The 16,765-nt window shown below is 44.3% G+C and overlaps 4 protein-coding genes across 7 annotated transcripts; 3 read left to right on the forward strand and 1 right to left on the reverse strand.

Moving 5' to 3' along the window:
* Nucleotides 1-143: 143 nt before the first annotated feature.
* Nucleotides 144-1,734, forward strand: LOC115312886 (tetratricopeptide repeat protein 32). Its single transcript, XM_029971826.4, has 3 exons — nt 144-490; nt 703-860; nt 1,194-1,734. The coding sequence occupies exons 1-3, from the start codon at nt 330-332 to the stop codon at nt 1,295-1,297; spliced, it is 423 nt and encodes a 140-aa protein (XP_029827686.4). The 5' UTR covers nt 144-329; the 3' UTR covers nt 1,298-1,734.
* On the forward strand, nt 1,505-3,372 carry LOC121832869 (tigger transposable element-derived protein 6-like). The gene has a single exon (XM_042291770.1). The coding sequence runs from the start codon at nt 1,505-1,507 to the stop codon at nt 3,299-3,301; it is 1,797 nt and encodes a 598-aa protein (XP_042147704.1). The 3' UTR covers nt 3,302-3,372.
* Nucleotides 3,039-11,455, reverse strand: LOC115324238 (ADP-ribosylation factor-like protein 13B). 4 transcript variants are annotated; one of them, XM_040209320.3, is made up of 7 exons: nt 11,294-11,448; nt 10,613-10,683; nt 6,974-7,223; nt 6,266-6,371; nt 4,334-4,539; nt 4,117-4,240; nt 3,039-3,979 (listed from the first exon to the last, which is right to left on the reverse strand). In XM_040209320.3, the coding sequence occupies exons 2-7, from the start codon at nt 10,665-10,667 to the stop codon at nt 3,770-3,772; spliced, it is 951 nt and encodes a 316-aa protein (XP_040065254.1). In that variant the 5' UTR covers nt 10,668-10,683; nt 11,294-11,448; the 3' UTR covers nt 3,039-3,769. The 4 variants fall into 4 exon arrangements, with proteins under 4 accessions (XP_040065254.1, XP_029840613.2, XP_029840611.2 ...); XM_029984753.4 differs by having other exon boundaries at nt 11,285-11,448; XM_029984751.4 differs by lacking the exon at nt 11,294-11,448 and adding an exon at nt 10,976-11,168.
* Nucleotides 11,442-14,107, forward strand: LOC115312882 (CWF19-like protein 1). Its single transcript, XM_040209317.3, has one exon. The coding sequence runs from the start codon at nt 11,654-11,656 to the stop codon at nt 13,208-13,210; it is 1,557 nt and encodes a 518-aa protein (XP_040065251.1). The 5' UTR covers nt 11,442-11,653; the 3' UTR covers nt 13,211-14,107.
* Nucleotides 14,108-16,765: the final 2,658 nt, after the last annotated feature.

A 16,765-nucleotide genomic window follows, 5' to 3' on the forward strand; every position in this document is an offset into this window, starting at 1 on the left:
AAAGCTAAATATTGGTACTATTAAGTGGGAAGACGCATTTTCAGTCCGTTTTATTGCAGCTTAGCTAGTTTGAAGCAGTTTTGCGAGCGGTTTTGTTTTTCCTAGCACTTTCTTGAGGCTGATGTTGGCTTATTATGAGGCATTCAACCGAAGACAATCCTAAAACCCTAAAACCATTTGGCTATGGTGTAATTTGGCACTCAAATTATTCCCGTGGTGGCGTGGTGGTTATGCCGTGGTTCCCGTGTTATAAGCTATTCTGAACTATTTCTGTCTCCGAGACCACAAATATCGAGAATAATCTTGTTGGGGAAACTGCTTGACATCGCATGGATCTAGGAACCGAAACAATTACATCAAAGTACGAAGCCAAGCTTCGCCTCGACGATCTGATCGACGCGAAATTGTCCGAGTATCATTCCTTGCAAGAGTTGGCAGGAAGCACCGATGACCGCCTTCCACCGAGTCGGAGGGCTCAGCTCAAGCAAAGGTAATGCCGTTAGACGCCAATAGAAGCCTTATTATTTTCGGAGACGAGATGACTGATTCTATGGATGACTGATGCTATCCTGAGGCCGAGATAGGCGTCCAAACATCACAGGCTCGATAATGTGATATTTTTAGCTTTACCCATAGAATTTATCCTTGGTAGCACGACTTTGGTACGAGCGATCACAGTAGGGGATACCTTTCTACTTGCAGGCGACATGAACTAGCACTGGCGTACAATGACCGTGGACACATTCATTATAGGCTGATTGAATTTGACGAAGCTGTGGACGACTACACAGAAGCGCTGAAATACAACGACTGCTTAGCGGCAGCTTATTACAATCGGGGCACTGTGCACTACAGAATGGGTAAGTCAGTGTTGGTTCGGTAAAAAAAAGACTAAAGAAAGAAAACCGTCATGATGAATGATGCAGTTAATGCAAAGGTGCAAGTGAGCTGGACAAGAAGAACGATCATAATCCCTGAACAAGGGGGACAAAGGACAAGCGAGCTGGACAAGAGGGACAAAGCTGTGTTTGGAGAGTTGTGTTTGGCCTTTGTTCCCCTTCTCCAGGGATTATTATCGTTATTAAAAAACCGTCAGTCACATTTCTTTTTTTTTAAATTTTGAGTGAGATTTGTTGATGCATGTCTTCTGAATTGGAGTTAGGACTTAGCTCATCGCTCTGCTACCATTCCAGGTTGTTTCAGCACCGCACTGCTGGACATGGAAAAGGCCGTGTCTTTGGATCCTAACAACAAGGAATTCTTCAAAGGTCTGGAGGAGACTAAGCGGCGACTTTGAAGCTTGCATTTTATCCGGTGACAAGATTTGCTCAAATATCTCCAGCTAAATAAATTAAAGAAGAAAATCGTGCAGAACAATCACACAACCATAACTTCATTTCTTGACCGAAAAGAAACAAAGAAAAAAAAAAGCTATAATCAGGCCTTATAATTAGTTAGCCGCTTGCATTTTGCTGCATATAAATTCTTACGACAAACTTTAAACATGTCTCAGAAAGGAAAGAAATGTAAAATATCTCTTCAAACTAAGCTTAAGATTATCGAGGCTGCTCAACGGCAAGCCTCGTACACTTCTATTATGAAAGAATTCGACATTTGCAACAAGTCGACAGTAGCCATGATACTAAAGAATAAAGAAAAGTATATTGCTGCAGCACAAAAAACAAATCTAGAGTGCCACAGGATATCGTCTTTTTCAAGATATCCCGAGGTCGACTGTGACATTGAACATTTTATTTTCAAATGCGTACAAAACAGCCATCCGATCAACGTCGAAATTTTACGGAAAGAAGCAAAGAAGTGCGCTCAAAACCACGGGTACACCGACTTTCCCGCAAGTAACGGGTACTTAGAAAAGTTCTTGAAGAAAAAGCGCCGTCTGGACTCTGCCGTCGTGACCAATGCCATGCAAGATTGGGCCAGTAAACTGCTGCCGCAGATGGTCGAGGGGTACTCTAGGGACGATGTCTTCAACGGAGACGAGTTCTCTCTCTCCTACCGCAACATTCCCAAAAAGATGCACCGGTCCCTCGAAGAACAGGGTCGCTACAACACGGAGAAGGTCACGGTGTTTGTGGCTGCAAACTGGAGTTCTAGCGACAAGCTGCAACTTGTGGTTATCGGGAAATCCAAGCACCCTGTGTGCCTAAAGAACAAGGAAGCACCCATCATTTACCGGAGCAGTCAAACGGGCCTCATGACCCGGGAAGTTTTTGAAGACGTCATGGTCGTGTTCAACGAGCACTTCAAGCAGCAGGGCCGGAAAGTCTTGTTTTTGGTGGACATGTGTGACGAGCACAAGCTCTTGACCCTTTCGAATCTCAAAGTAGACTTCTGGCCTCCTGCGGCTGCAGCCAAGCTCCAGCCTCTGCAACAGGGGATCATTCCGCTGCTAAGGGAGAACTACCAGCAGCTGTTCACACAGAAGGTACTGCTGTTAACCGAAGAAGGAGAAGTCCCTGCTGCGCGGAAGCTGACTCTCTTCGACACCAGCTTCATGTTGCATTCTCTCTGGGAACAAGTTGAGAAAGATCAGATCGCAAAGGCTTTTCTCCAGGCAGGTTTCCCAGATTCGAATGTGTCATTGGCAGTGGTAGATGCTGAACGTCGGGTGACCTGCAAAACCTCGGTGGCTGGGGAAGGCACTCTACAGGTTATAGATCTCTGTCGACATTCATTCAACGGGCCTTTTGCAGAGGAGGCAGTGAACTCGTCCATGGAGGAAGACGGTGTCCCCTTAACAACTGGACTGTGCAAAGACAATCTGATAATGAGTTCCGCGCTTGTTAAGGACTCTGTTGGAACAGTTGACCATGTGTCTGTGGAGGAAAGTCCTTGCCTATCATCTGTCAATTCTGAGGAAGTGGTGGATGTTAATTTCTCTGCTTTGCAGGTGGCGACTTTGGGAAATGGCTGTCCCACTGAAGTGGGTTCTCTAACCCTTGTTGAGGATGTTTCCTCTCCCCTACACTCGGTGACCGTTACTGCAGAAAAAAATGAGGCTACAGCTTTAGCCCACAGGAGTTTGTCAAACCGACAGTTTGTTGATGCTCGAGAAGCTAGTCTTCTAACAGAAAATATCATTGAGGCTGCTGAGAAAACTTCCCGACGACTGTCTGGAACAGATTCCCGGACTGGACGTGTATCTGGAGAAAAAGCGCGGGACTTTTTGATGGCCCAAAAAGCACTGCAAGCTGTTCGAGGGTATGTTTCTTCTCAAGGTGCCCCAGAGGCTGTACTGGACATGGTTTCAGGAATTGAAACCTTCATGGAGTCAACATGAAGAACTGGAGCCAAGTGCCAGTGGGCAGCCAAAACACTCGATTAAAGAATGTCAATTTCTTTTACAGCGAATAATTGTGTTTTAATAAGGGTTGTATCAGACCTGTTTCAATCCAATATTTTTTAATAGTTGCTGTGAATTAAACATTGAATTGACTATAGGTTTAAGTGAACACTCATCTCATCTTTCAGTGTGAGCCTAATCTTGGAGCCCCCATAGATCTGGGACAGGATTTAAAATAGGGTAACCTGTACAGCATTTATAGACTACTTCATTCGGGTAGATGATATTTTTGAGCTACTTTTTTGGCATATGAATGCACTTGCACTTTAGAAATATGAGATTTAAGTAGCCATCTTCTACAAAATTACTTCACAAGAAGCTCCCTACTTGCCTCCCCACATCTTCCCCTTGCATGATTTTAAAACCTTGTGGCTCATTTTGCTTAAAAAAAATTTGAAGTTTTATTTATGTGTCGACTTGGGTCAAATGTGTTTTAGATGGCTCGGAAACAAAATCGGCAAGCTCATAGCCTTTGTTGTAAAGGATGGCCGAAGAACTGCGAGTCTTTGATGAGTTTGAGCTCTCCTCTCTTTGGGCAGGATGGACGTTGATTATAACTGCACCGTCTGGCGTGTCAATTCTTGCTTCAGTTTTTTCAACCTCTTCAGCGGAGCGCTGGAAGAGGAAGAGGGAGAGGGAGAGATTATTAGTGTGACAAGAGCGAAGCACATAAAGGAAAATTGAGATTCAAGACAAAGCATGTCTTGAGACAGCTTCTTGGAAAATATCTGGAAGATCAAAAGGTTACCAACCTGCGTGAAGTCAGAGTCGCGTGCCCCTGCTTGCTCGTGGTCGTAATTGAGATCGGTCATTTTGTTGCCATTTCTGTCATCTTCTTCAACTGAGGTTCTTTGTCCAGTGTTTGCCGCTTTTGCCCTATGCACATTTGAGAAATTAGGTTTTGGATCAGTAATCATACCTGCAAAGGCAGATATCCAAATGTCGAGAAACCGAGACACTGTTGCAGACCTGTCCTCTCTGGCCTTCTGCACCCTCTTGAGGCGTTCCTCTTGCTCTTTGGCTTCTCTCAGCCTTTGCAGTTCCGTGTCTGCTTCAACCCGACTTTGGAGGTCTTGGAAGTTTCTGCTGATATGATCCAAAATCCACTGGAACCCCTTGTCAATTCCTGGGTCCTTTTTCCGCTTACGATTTTTGAACCTGGCACAGCTAGTTTCCTTTTAGAAAGAGCGTGTGGAAAGTATAAAGAGGCAGGACGAGTTAGGCAGAGCACAACAGATTTAGCTCAAAGAAGAAATTGCCAGCATTTTCAATTTCCCCTGTATGTCTGGATGGCTGCGATCACAGGTATTGGGTATTGCAAAATAATTATCTTTATTAAGGCCTCTTAGGTCTTAACAAACTTTACCCGAAGAGGCTCCACCTAACTTTATCGGGAACGTTTAGTATTTGACACTAACCGGTCTGACTAAAATGCGAAAAAGCATCAATGTTCTATTTGGGCTAAATGCTGCACAGTATACCTACCTCAGCAATGCAAAAGTGAATGAAGAATTTTATCTGCTGCAATAACAGTGCCTAGGAATTACGACGGGCTGAAATGTAGAATGGAGTTGACCTCAAGGCTCTGATATTTTCCCTTTTATATTATTTTATTACAGTTGACTCTCATTAATTCAAAATCCAGGGATCTACAGACTTTAGTCTAAAATATGAGAAGTTTGAATTATCAGAAATTCATCTGAATATCATGTGAGGCAAAGCAGCGATTTGCTATAGGGATAACTACACATCAAGAAGATTTTTTACACTTTCCTTTACACAGGCCTATTTATAAGCAGGCACACACATAAAACAATTGCTAAGTTCAAAGCAAATAGTAGTTTTGGTCATATTTTCGAATCAAATATTGAATAGTAGTTTCTCAAAGATTTTCATTACCGTGTAGCATGTTTAAAGAAAAATTCAGCTGAACTCGTAAAGGTTGGTCCCAACCTTCCACTTGTCCACTTCTAAGCTCGGTTTGTTTTAATATAACTATATCTATAAACCGTGGCCTCAGAAAGTCCAGTGCCTACATTGGGGTGGCATGTAAATGACAGATTTTATATAAGAGTAAACCCAAAGGGACGCCCAGCTATCGTAATCGAAGGAATCTAGAAATCTGCTTGCTGTATGTTTAACCCCCTCAGAAGAATAAAAACAAGCATAAATAATGAAAGCATATTTTCAGGACAGTTCTGCTTGCATAATCGCAGTGCGTTATTCCCATCGAGTGCGCTTCTCACCGTGCACCCTCATACTGTGGAAAAGCAATGATCGCGAGCTTTGTGGGTATTGCTTTCCCGTAGTTCACAGGTGCTGGGTGAGAAGCGCACTCAGCGGGGCTAACCTGCCGCGATCAGCAGTATGAATGAGGCAGAAATGCTGTTTGAACTAAGCAGCCTATAGATGCATTGAAAACATAGCGGGAAACCCAACATTTTTCAATTGGTTTGAATTAACCGAAAGTATGAAATATCCGAGTTTGAATTATTGCGAGTCTACTGTATTATGTGCATTCCCTAATGTATTGTTCATGGATAAACAACACCAAAGTTAGTGATTAGGAATAGGACTGTGAGCTTACAATTAAATGTATTTGACTTATTTTAGGGTACCTTTAGCTTCATTGTTGCAGGACTGCAATACTGATAATAATGCTTTCCCAAATGTTTTATTAGAGGACCATGCTTTTGCTACTGTCATCTTACTAATGCTGTGCCATACTATAATATGAAGATGCCAATGTGCTCTAAATTAGGAATAGTATATCATTGTTCTGAAATCTGAATCGGGCAATACCTTTCCCGTCACCACATACTTTCCTTTTTGGCAAGATACTTTACTGAATAGACAACAGATGCAGGAAATAGGATTGTAAGAAAGGAGGCAAAGACTCACTACTCTGGTGGGACACTTGAATTGGTTGACAATGTTCTCCAGGTCAAGCAACGAACACATCTCTATTTCGTCCACAACGTTTTCAATGTCTTGTTTGTTGAGCAGTCTGAAAGAGTAGTGGAAGGAATTGCATAAGACGTGCTCTGTGGGATGCAATAAGGATTATTTCCAGGTAAACTACATTCCTGATGTTACAATTGTTTTGTACAATGCAGTCATCTCCGCAGTTTGACTCCTTTTTGTGTGTGGAAGACCTTCAGTTATTTTGCCTCCAGCATGAATCTTTTACAATGTTTTGTCATTGCATGGCTGAACAATTGACAGACCTCCCTTTTCTTCTAAAACTACCATAGAGCTATTGACAGCTCCAGAGGAGGCGACGCCACCTGGCGGAAAAGATGCAAGGGAGAGAAGTGGGGAGCCACTGCCTATCCAAATGTGCAACAAAAACCAATGTGCCCTGGCAGCCGAAATGTGAAACGGAGGACAGCTGATCAAATGCATGCCAGGGGAGTTGTGAATAGGTAGCAGCTGGTTGCTCTTTTATGCTACATCTGTTCCCTCTATTGTGTGAATTTTGACGTAGTACAGGTATTCCTTTGGGGCCATCAGCTATTGGGAACATCCACGTGTACTGCAGCATAGTGTTGCATGCAATCCATGTTTAAGCGTGTATGGAAGCGTGGTAGTGTAACAGTGCACACTCACACGAGGACTGGTTTGCCACTTATGCGTGGGTCGCCCAGCACTTCGGACACGGCCTGGCGGCACTCCTCAGCTCGGTCGACGGCGGAGGCATCCACGACCACCACAACTCCGTGGGCCAGGGCGTAGTAGTTGCTCCAGATACTCCGAATTCTGGCCCCGCCTCCGAGGTCGTACAGTGTCACCCGAAATCTGGTTCGCTCTAGCTGGACGCTTGAAAACCCCACCGTCGGGACCACGTCCTCTGGAGACTCTGCACTCGCGTAAAGCAAAAGTTGAGAGAAATATCTGGGGTTTCATCGTTTTTCGGCCATGGGAGTTCATTCATGCTGGTACAAGAAACAGTGTGCTGTCTTGTCGTTTTTCTTCCTTTCCATACATATCTAGCTTTTCAATGATTTCTAAATATTTTATATTAAATTTTTTAGGGTGATGGAAGTGCTGCACCATTTTTCTCCATGAATGCATGTCTGCTACATGTCGCGCCAAAGTGCAATTTTTACTAAACCAATTGCCCTAGACCTGCGCCAAGATAAGCTTAAGCCTAGCAACAACAACAACAACAAACATATTGTTTGATGCTTCAGAAGGAAAATGGGACATGCATGTATCTTGCCGCCCTTGGGTGGGAACTATCTTGTGCCACGTTGTCGAGGCTAGCGTAGATTCTGCAGTGCTCAGTCTCTGTCGGAGCTCTCGCTCACATATGCGAGTGCGTGCAAGTGAGACTAGACGCAAGACAAAGACGACCTCTTGCGGCAGTGCTGTGATGCAGCACCGTGGAAGCTACATTAAACTTGTGTAGCACAAAAGCGCTCGTCGACCGCGCTGGCAGCGTCATAATCTGAACTTGCAGACGATACAATGCCGCGACGTCTGCAGAGTCACGGAGTTAGGCATTTGGAGAAAAATTCATAAAATGGAGGTATGGCGGCCGCTGGGATTAGACAGAACTAGGGTCTCATACTCCCGATGAAATCACTTGATTGACATCTCGATCGCATGCCTGGTCAACCTTCATCCCTGTGTGTTGAGTTCCTCTGCTTTGCATCGGTGTGCTAGGAGCAGCGGCTAACGCAGGAGAGCACCTGGGGCACATTGTGGTCTCGGAAATTTTGCTCAGTGCTATTACAGGTGGATTTTTTTTGGTCTTGATCGTGTAAGTCGACCTCCTGTTTTAAATACCATAGCCAAGAAAGAAAAAAAAAAATGCAGGCCAATATTTGGTAAGTCAGGTAGTTCCCGCTCACCAGTCGATCGAAGGGGCACCAGACTTTGACTAAACCCCAGCTCCAATGCTTCTAGCTCTTGCAGTGTTAGAGGAGCCTCACTTTTAAAGTGCAACTTTAATTTTTTATAATATTTGTGTAGTGATATTTGCAGTTTATGATATTAGAATCTTGGGTTTCATTGGTTCATAGAACTTAGTGTAACACATCTTCATGGATGAGCATTTGAGCGAGTATGCCAGTTTTTGCAGGAATTTTACATAAATTATGCTACATAAACTATGAGCACAAAAGGGGAGAGGGGAAGATGCTTTATCTGAACTGAAGTGTCTTGCTATAATTCTTTTTTCAGCAATGACTTTTTTTAGGGGTGAAGCTCCTTAGGGTCTAGCCTTGTCCGGCATCCGTGCTCACATCGATTGCCATCCCATCTGTCTTCTTAAAAAAGAAAAAATGTTTGTGCAGTCAACAGGATTCAAACCTGTGCGGGGAGACACCAATGGATTTCTAGTCCATCGCGACTGCGGGACGAGTAGGGGGCTCTGAGATGTGGTAGTAACTCAAGAGCTGGGGTTGTCATGGATGAAACGTTGCATGTAGCCACTCAGCGTCTATACAGGAGAGGGTGCTGTGGTCAAATGCGTATATAATCGCGTTAAACTTTGCATGCATTGTCTTAACGTTTATAGACGAGAGGGCGCTGCGGTCATATGCTCAAATGCGTAACCACGTTCCATACCACACATCCTCTCTCTGACATGGACCGTTGACTTAAGCAATGGAGATGCATTCCCGCGGCTTCTAGCGGATCCGAGCTGATCCGCTAGAAGAACCACTGGCCCTGCATTTCGCCGACCATAAAGCAGTAATAAATGAAGTCGAAACGCAACCCGGAACTCAGCACTACCTATGAGCAATAAAAAAAAAAAAAACAGCATCATAAGCACTACCTATGAACCAGGGATGGGCAGTATTTCAAATACAAGTATTTGAAATACGTATTTTAAATACTTTGTGTATTTTGCATTTGTATTTAATTACAAATTGGATAATGTATTTGACGTGTGTATTTAAATACTAAAATGTGGGTATTTCAAATACAATTGTAATTAAATACACTTTTGTGGGCGAAAATACATCCCTCAAATTCATCGTCACGGTCCAGAGCAGGAAGAAAACTACGTTCTGCATCGAATGCAGTGTCTCTCAATTAAGCACAGGCGTTTAGTGACTTTGTGGTTACGGTGCTAGTCCAGGGCAAGAATAGTGACGAAATCGACGTTCGCAGGCAGGCTGGCTAAATAAGTGCCTGTGACAACTTGTGATGCTTTCCAGCCAGATTTCCATCCATATTTTTGCCTGGAACATTCTAAATGCGCGGGTCGTCCAGATTTTTGTAACTGGTGCGAATTGCAACAATAAAATATTCTGTAGCTAGTGCTGCGCGTCTTGGTTGTCTCGGTTCTTTGTTGGTCTATACCAAAATGTAATTGACAAAAAATGCTGCTTGAAGCTCTGTACTTTTTTCACCTATTACGTCCAAGCTGATTACATTTTTTTTTTGTGATCATATTTCTATTACGTTACTAGAGCCTCGCACCCTAACTACCGAGTGTGCTATGCAAAATTAAAATGAGATACCCAGAAACCCGTTGCAGGTGCCCTGAAGTCGCTGACGCAAATTTTGAGGAATGTATTTGGAAAAGTATTTGTAGGGAGACCAAATACATTTGGTTGTATTTGTATCTTGTACTTAAATGATTTTTTGGAAATGTAATTAGATTTGTAATTAAATTTTTGATGAACTATTTTGTATTTGTATTTTGATACATATTTGCATGTATTTTGCCCATCCCTGCTATGAACAATAAAATCAGTATCATCAGCACCACCAGAGCTTCGCCCCAATCAACATCATTCACCACGTGGAGATGCGGTCATTTTTTTCTTTTTAATTTCCATATTAAATGGAGCCTAGTCTGACTTGAACCTTATCTATAAAAAGAAAGTTGTGTGTCTATTTTGTACTTTTTATGACCATCTCTACGTATTATATATTGCAAAACATAAAAAGCAATATTCTTTATTATCAACGATAAACCCTAAAATATTAGCAAAGATTTACTTATTTAGTTTTCACATGCGACGTGCAAACATATATGTTGGTATCTGCTCCAAACGGGATGATGGCTGCTGCAAATCATCATCTCTCCTGCTAGAAGAAATCACGTGCCCCTTCCATCAGTTTTCAGTACTTACCGAAATCTTCTAATTGTTCCGCAAGTTTCCCTAATTACACTTTTTTACTCGAATCATCTCCAATAAATAATGAATGTTTCACGGGTGCTTCAAGTTTGATGCTCTTAATACTGTACCAATAGAAACTATCCAATTTTTTTTTTTCTTTCCATACCTCTTAGCAAATGTTTGGTTGTTGATGTTTTCCCAGCATTGTCTAGTCCAATCATTAGAAGAGTGATGTGTCTGGAAAAAAAAAAAAAAAAACAGCAAAGCAACCAGTTTTATTTTTGTCTGATGAACGTTGTAAAAAAGTTTGTTCTCGGAGTTGTAAGTGTCGCAGTATATTAACAACAGATTTGCTCTGAGACTTGGTAAGTTTGGCAAGATGAAGCTCAAAAAAAGTTTGTTCTGGGTCTCATTATAAAGTCTGGTACTATTTAAATTGCTGATGAGTTTGAGCGCATGTTAGGAGAACTCATATGCAAGTATGAAATATGCAGCAAGAACGAAGAAAAATAAAAGGAAATGCACCTACCTTTTATTACTTTTACATAGTCTTGGACCCATCCTGAGCCCCTCTTGGTTTTCCTTATAAATGCAATAGGCCGAATTGCTACCAAAACACGTGTTGTTATGGCAACAGTCAAACAGGTGCTAATGGTAAACAGACGAAATAGGGTTGAAACATAATTTTATGGACATGAATATCTGTTCCGCACAGAAAATTGCTTCCCCTTCTAAAAAGTACTTGTAGAAGACAATCATTCTTTGCCTTCTTTGCAATACTGTTACAGAAAGCAGACATGTTCTTGTGTATAGTCAAGTTTAGTTGTTAACTCCTTACCCCTCTCACCTTTAATATGATTATGAGTCGGCGCGCGCAGGCCACACAAGCAACAGCGAGCTTTAGCGCTTGTACAGTGCAGCAAGCACATGATCACATGCTCCGTGCGCGCATTACAGTGCGCACCAAAAGTTCTGGAATGGGGAATTCGGAAAATGGCGGATTCACATCCTGAAGGTGGCTACAATGTGCTCAAGTGTCCATTAAGAGCTTTGAAGTTAGTATCCAATCCAATCCACTTTGATATTTGTGTACGATTTTTTATCGGGCTTCGGAGTTTTCCGCATAATTTTTACATAATGGTATTTTCAAATATACGTCGTTGATGTTTCATAGAAGCTGAAACAGCTGAAAGCGTTATCACCAGCCATGGGGTCACCACTGAAGCTTTTGTTGTGCGGTGACGTGAACGGGCAGTTCCGCAAACTTTTCGACCGAGTGGCTACGGTGAACAAAAAGAGTGGTCCGTTCGAAATGCTGGTGTGCGTTGGCGACTTCTTCGGTTCAGGTTCGTCAGAATGGGAAGCATACATGTCGGGAGCCAGCAAAGTTCCCCTCTTAACCTACATCCTGGGTCCCACTCCGGGCGGTGCTGTTGACGAGAAGATCGCAGCGACCGACGGAAACCTTTGCGAAAACGTCGTCCACCTCGGCACGAGAGGTGTCTTCACGGGGGCATCGGGACTCAAAGTGGCTTATTTTTCCGGTGTGCAGAGCTCGGACGGCAAAAGCACCAAGACCGCTTTCACCAAGAAAGACGCCTTAGACTTCCTTTTGCCGATCATGGAAAGCACTGGCCAGCGAGGAGTCGATCTGTTCCTCTCCTCGCAGTGGCCAAAAGATATCAGCAAATACGCTCACACGGCTCCCGAACACGACAACGGTGAAAAATCAGACGTGATAGCGCTCCTCGCTTACTTTCTCCGCCCCAGATACCACTTCACGTCGTCTCCCGAAACCTACTACGAGCGGTTACCGTACAGGAACCACAAGGTGCTTCGAGAGCCCGCGCGCCACGCCACGCGATTCATCTCCCTGGCATCTGTGGGCAACACGTCCAAGGCCAAGTGGCTGTACGCGTTTTCGATAGTGCCGATGGCGGACCTCTCCAACGCGGAGCTTGTGAAGCAACCGGCCGACATCACGGAGTGTCCTTTTCAGTTCACGGAGGAAGACTTGAAGCTCGAGAAGGCCAAGCAGTTCTTCTACGACCTGGCGCCGGGGCCAGAGAAAGGAAAGAAAAGGTCCCGTGACGGCGGGGAGCCACGTCAGAAGCGGCCGCCTCCGGAGCCGAAAGGTCCCTGCTGGTTCTGCCTGGCGAGCCCCGAGGTCGAGAAGCAGCTCGTCATAAGCATCGGCGAGAGCTGCTACCTCGCACTCGCCAAGGGCGCCCTCACTCCGGACCACGTGCTCATCCTTCCCATAGGACACCACCAGAGCACGGTTGAGGTGGACGAAGACACCCTGGAAGAGATCAACAAGTTCAAGGATTGCCTTCGGGGCTACTACAAGTCTGTAGGCAAATGCCCGGTGTACTTCGAACGGAACTACAGGAGTTCTCACCTTCAGATTCAGGTGGTTCCTGTGGCAAAGACCCTCATGCCGGGACTCATGTCCGTGCTGGTCGACTATGGCAAGTCTGTCGGGGTCGACTTGGACGAGATACCGCAGAACTCTAACCTGCGTCAGATCATGGATCCGGGCCGCCCTTACTTCTACATGGAGTTTCAGGGAGTCAGGCTGTTGCACAGGATTCGGAAGCAGTTTCCTTTGCAGTTTGGGAGGGAGGTGCTTGCCTGTGAAGAGGTCTTGAACTTGCCCCACATGGCCGACTGGAGGAACTGCAGTGCAACAAAGGAGGAGGAAGTGTCGACTGTTGCTGCATTCAGGGACCAGTTTAAGCCGTACGATTTCACACTCGTGTAGATGAAGGATCGGCATGTTGCATCTGCGATGTGCTGGCGGTCAGTGTAGAGCCCCTGCCTTAAGGTTTTAGCACTTTGTTGACATCTGCAAGGCCATTGTGCAACATAAAAAAGGAAAGAAAGAAGTACTGGCTTTTTGTGTAGCAGCTGAGAATAATAATTACCATTTCACTTTATTAGCCAGCTTTACTAAAACTAAACTGTACTAAAACGAAATAATGCAGATTGTTGGGCTAGTTGGTACTGGGAATCTGACGTCATGATGGTGCTTAAGACAAGGACAATCAACGTTCAATGTTCCCCCCCTTTTTTCAAAATAAATCAGTTGAAGTAGCTCTCCGTGTTGTCTAGTCTCCCTTTTGTCCTCGTCTTAAGCGCCATCATGACATCAAAATGTACTAAAACCTGTAACTAACAGATAAAAGGAAAAGAGGGGGGGAGGGGGGGGTAGCATACATAAGGTTCCTGCGCACGTTGATCCCCCATTTATATGTTGCCCCCAGTACATCAAGCCCCAACCACATGGGGCATTGGTTCACACCTACACTGCCTTTTTGAAAAGAAGACTGCTAGTCTGGGCTGGACGGGGCAGGCCATCAAGCAAAATACAATCCAGTGTGTTCGTGCCATTGACACTAGACAAGATGCAACGCGGTCAATGGAACTGCGTGAACGAGCCTATAGAGGTCCGGTGACACTGGTTTACGCTGTAGATTTAGCCAGTGCAGTATAAATGCTAACCTGTTGTCTTTAACGTGCAGTGTGCAGTAGTGATATATGACCGTATGCTGGTACAATGCTCATCCAGATTGAAACGGGCAGGGGTGGGGACTGAATCAAGGATCCCCAAGTTTTGCAGCGCTAGCTTCTTCTCCATGTGCTCCAAACCACGGTGCGCTAACACACTTGGCCACCGATCCCCCCCGCTGTAGAAGTGCCATTTTTAGCAGTCAGTATGCGTCATTTTCCCATTTTGGTTTGGTTTTTCCTCAGTCTTGGGTTTTTGTAAACATGACATTTGCTTATTCTTTAAGTACTGTATCAGTTGTCAGCTGTGCATTACGTCATCATTAGCAAGCCCTTAGGCTCTGCCCTTTTCTTTGTCTCTGACTGTTGGGTTGTTTGCACTGGTACTTGTTAGTGCCACAGCACTGAAGAGTGGCTAACTGTTACTTGCACTATAACCAACTAATGCTCGTAGTATCACTGCTAGAGCTTGCCCTGCCTCTGACACTGGCATGTCTGTCAGGTACAGTGATCCCAAACTTTAAGGGATTGGTGCAGAAATGTTTGTACTTTTAAAGATACCACTTAAAATGAGTGCCCAACGTTTATAACCTATGAAACACGTGTTAGTTTGTCTCCTTGTCCAATAATAGTTGCAGAAAAAAAGAAAGGGCAGCATTTTTTTCTCAACTTGCAACCAGAACAAGCGGCCACGTGATATGGAGCCGGTTATATGCCGCCAATGTTGATCATAGCCACGCTCTGGGGTTGGCAAAGCACAGGACGCACGCCGAGCTCCAGATATTGTTAAGGTTCACTTATTGTCGTCATTGCAGTGATTGGACATGAGCCACTACCCGAATGCTTGTCAGGCTATTGATTATCGCAAGCCCAAATGGAGTGTTCACGCAATGCTCTGGTCTAAGAGCTGCATTCAAATATCGTCACTGTGGGACTACAGGGGACGCTGCAACCTCCTAACTATGCCATCAAGTTTTGCAAAGAACAGATTGAAAAAAAAACAAAAAAACTGCTTGGTTTTATTCTTGAAATTACTCCGCAACAAAGAGGTTTCTTGGACAATGGCATTGCGTGCGAGTATACTCGGGTCCCTCTAGTGCCAGCAGGCTCATGTAAAGTGAAAAACATTCCAACTCGCCACCACCTGAACATCAAGCTGTAGCAACTTAGTCAAAATAATAATCTAACACCAGGCTAATCTGGTGATTGAGGATTCAGAGTTACCAGGAAGTTAGAGCCGTAGCCGCAGGAATAGCATTGAAGTTCTTTAAGCAAGCCATCTCGTGGGCAGCTGCGAAGGGAGCACTGTACACCCCCGCCACAGCTCTAAACTCTGGGGGACCTTTTGTGGCTATGCAGTGGAAGGTATGTGTGTGCGTTCCTCCTCTCTTCGTAAATGCCACAGAAAGTTGTCTCCAAGTACTACTGGGCTATAGTATGCCAGACACCATGGGACCCGTTACCGATGGGACCCACTCACTGAGTAAGCTCTGAATACTGCGGAGAGTGGAATAGGGATAAATCCTTTGAACTGAACGGCATCTTGTGCCATCTAGTCGCCGTTCCTGATATTACTCGCCCAAACTATCAAACTGCTTAGAACACTGTAGAGTGTGCAGACTTCCAAGCAGTTTGGTGGTTTCCATCTTTAGTCCAAGTTCAGAGGTGGAAATTAAGTTAAGGCAGCAATAAGCACCCTCCTCCCATTCAACGATGTTGTGGTCATCGAGCTGGAACAAAAAGGGCCCAGACTCTGCTTCACAACTGAAGGGAAGAATACACCATCATTACTTGCCCAGTTACTTTTGTGGAAGGCCTGGTGCTACTTGTCAGTTGGAAGTAGTCTGTGCAGAGATGGCCCCAGAAGAATGGCTTCAGGTGGGCAAAAATCAGTGGACGCTACTTAACCCAACAGAGACTATGAGCTCCCACACTGAGAAAGCAACACTGAAGAAACAAGGAAATAATACACACCTGAAAATCCAGGTCCAAAGGGGCCAGACGTCATGAATCTAGGGATAATTGTGTTATTTACAGCAATACATGTTGTAAGAACCCCATGGAAAACTAAGGTGGTCCCAGCTGTAACATGCAAATGATGCAGTAGTGATTGGATCAACCAATTTAAAATGTTTTGGCAGATATCAAACAGATCGGGAGGTGGTTCTTGAAGGCCAACTGCTGCAAGGTCAACAGTGCAGTGATGGGAGAGAATGGGGTGGCCACCTCACATACGAAACCATTGAAGCCAAATAAAAATTTCACTACCTGGAACAACTGGCATTCCTATCCAGTGAAGGGCATACCAGGCAAACATACGAGCACATTAGACACCGGGTAGTTGAAAATGGGTTGATCGAGAAAATTGCAGCCATAAACTCAAAACGCAGCCTTTGAAATATTAATTTTTCGTTCAACTTTAGGGTTATCAAGTTATGTTAACCTTCACTTTCCCCGTCAGTTTTTACCCTGTCTTCTTGTTATGAGGTCCAGAGATGGAAAGGGAAAGCCGGGAGAGATGTTGGCCTCTTGTACGGGGAGAGTCACTACCCGGCTTGGGGAAGGGGGAGAAGCCGTAGGTGCTGCTCTTTTAAACCATAGTTTTTCGGAACTTGACAGCTATGAGAATGATTAGCCAAATTGTGGTGTCACGTGTGTGCTTTTGACTAAGATTGTAATTATAAATGCACCATCTCAAAGTTTCAAAACTTTCCCATTGAACTACCCAACAAAAGCTACAGGACTTGCGCATACTTTGGTAACATAAAAAGTTATTAAAGCATGTTCATAATTTTATTGTTAAATAGAA

Source organism: Ixodes scapularis, unplaced genomic scaffold (genome assembly GCF_016920785.2).
Source record: "Ixodes scapularis isolate PalLabHiFi unplaced genomic scaffold, ASM1692078v2 PGA_scaffold2__306_contigs__length_199485367, whole genome shotgun sequence".
In the NCBI taxonomy this organism is placed as follows: Eukaryota; Metazoa; Arthropoda; class Arachnida; order Ixodida; family Ixodidae; genus Ixodes; species Ixodes scapularis.

What these genes read in the sequence shown, in the direction of transcription:
- LOC115324238 (XM_029984751.4), bottom strand. Translation starts at nt 11,007, where the DNA reads ATGGGTCCAAGACTATGTAAAAGTAATAAAAG. An exon ending in CTATGTAAAAGTAATAAAAG is followed by an intron (nt 10,684 to 10,975) that starts GTAGGTGCATTT and finishes TTTTTTTTCCAG; the next exon opens with ACACATCACTCTTCTAATGA. An exon ending in TCAAGTGTCCCACCAGAGTA is followed by an intron (nt 4,540 to 6,265) that starts GTGAGTCTTTGC and finishes TCTTTCTAAAAG; the next exon opens with GAAACTAGCTGTGCCAGGTT.
- LOC121832869 (XM_042291770.1), top strand. Translation starts at nt 1,505, where the DNA reads ATGTCTCAGAAAGGAAAGAAATGTAAAATATCTCTTCAAACTAAGCTT.
- LOC115312882 (XM_040209317.3), top strand. Translation starts at nt 11,654, where the DNA reads ATGGGGTCACCACTGAAGCTTTTGTTGTGCGGTGACGTGAACGGGCAG.
- LOC115312886 (XM_029971826.4), top strand. Translation starts at nt 330, where the DNA reads ATGGATCTAGGAACCGAAACAATTACATCAAAGTACGAAGCCAAGCTT. An exon ending in AGGGCTCAGCTCAAGCAAAG is followed by an intron (nt 491 to 702) that starts GTAATGCCGTTA and finishes TTCTACTTGCAG; the next exon opens with GCGACATGAACTAGCACTGG. An exon ending in CACTGTGCACTACAGAATGG is followed by an intron (nt 861 to 1,193) that starts GTAAGTCAGTGT and finishes CTACCATTCCAG; the next exon opens with GTTGTTTCAGCACCGCACTG.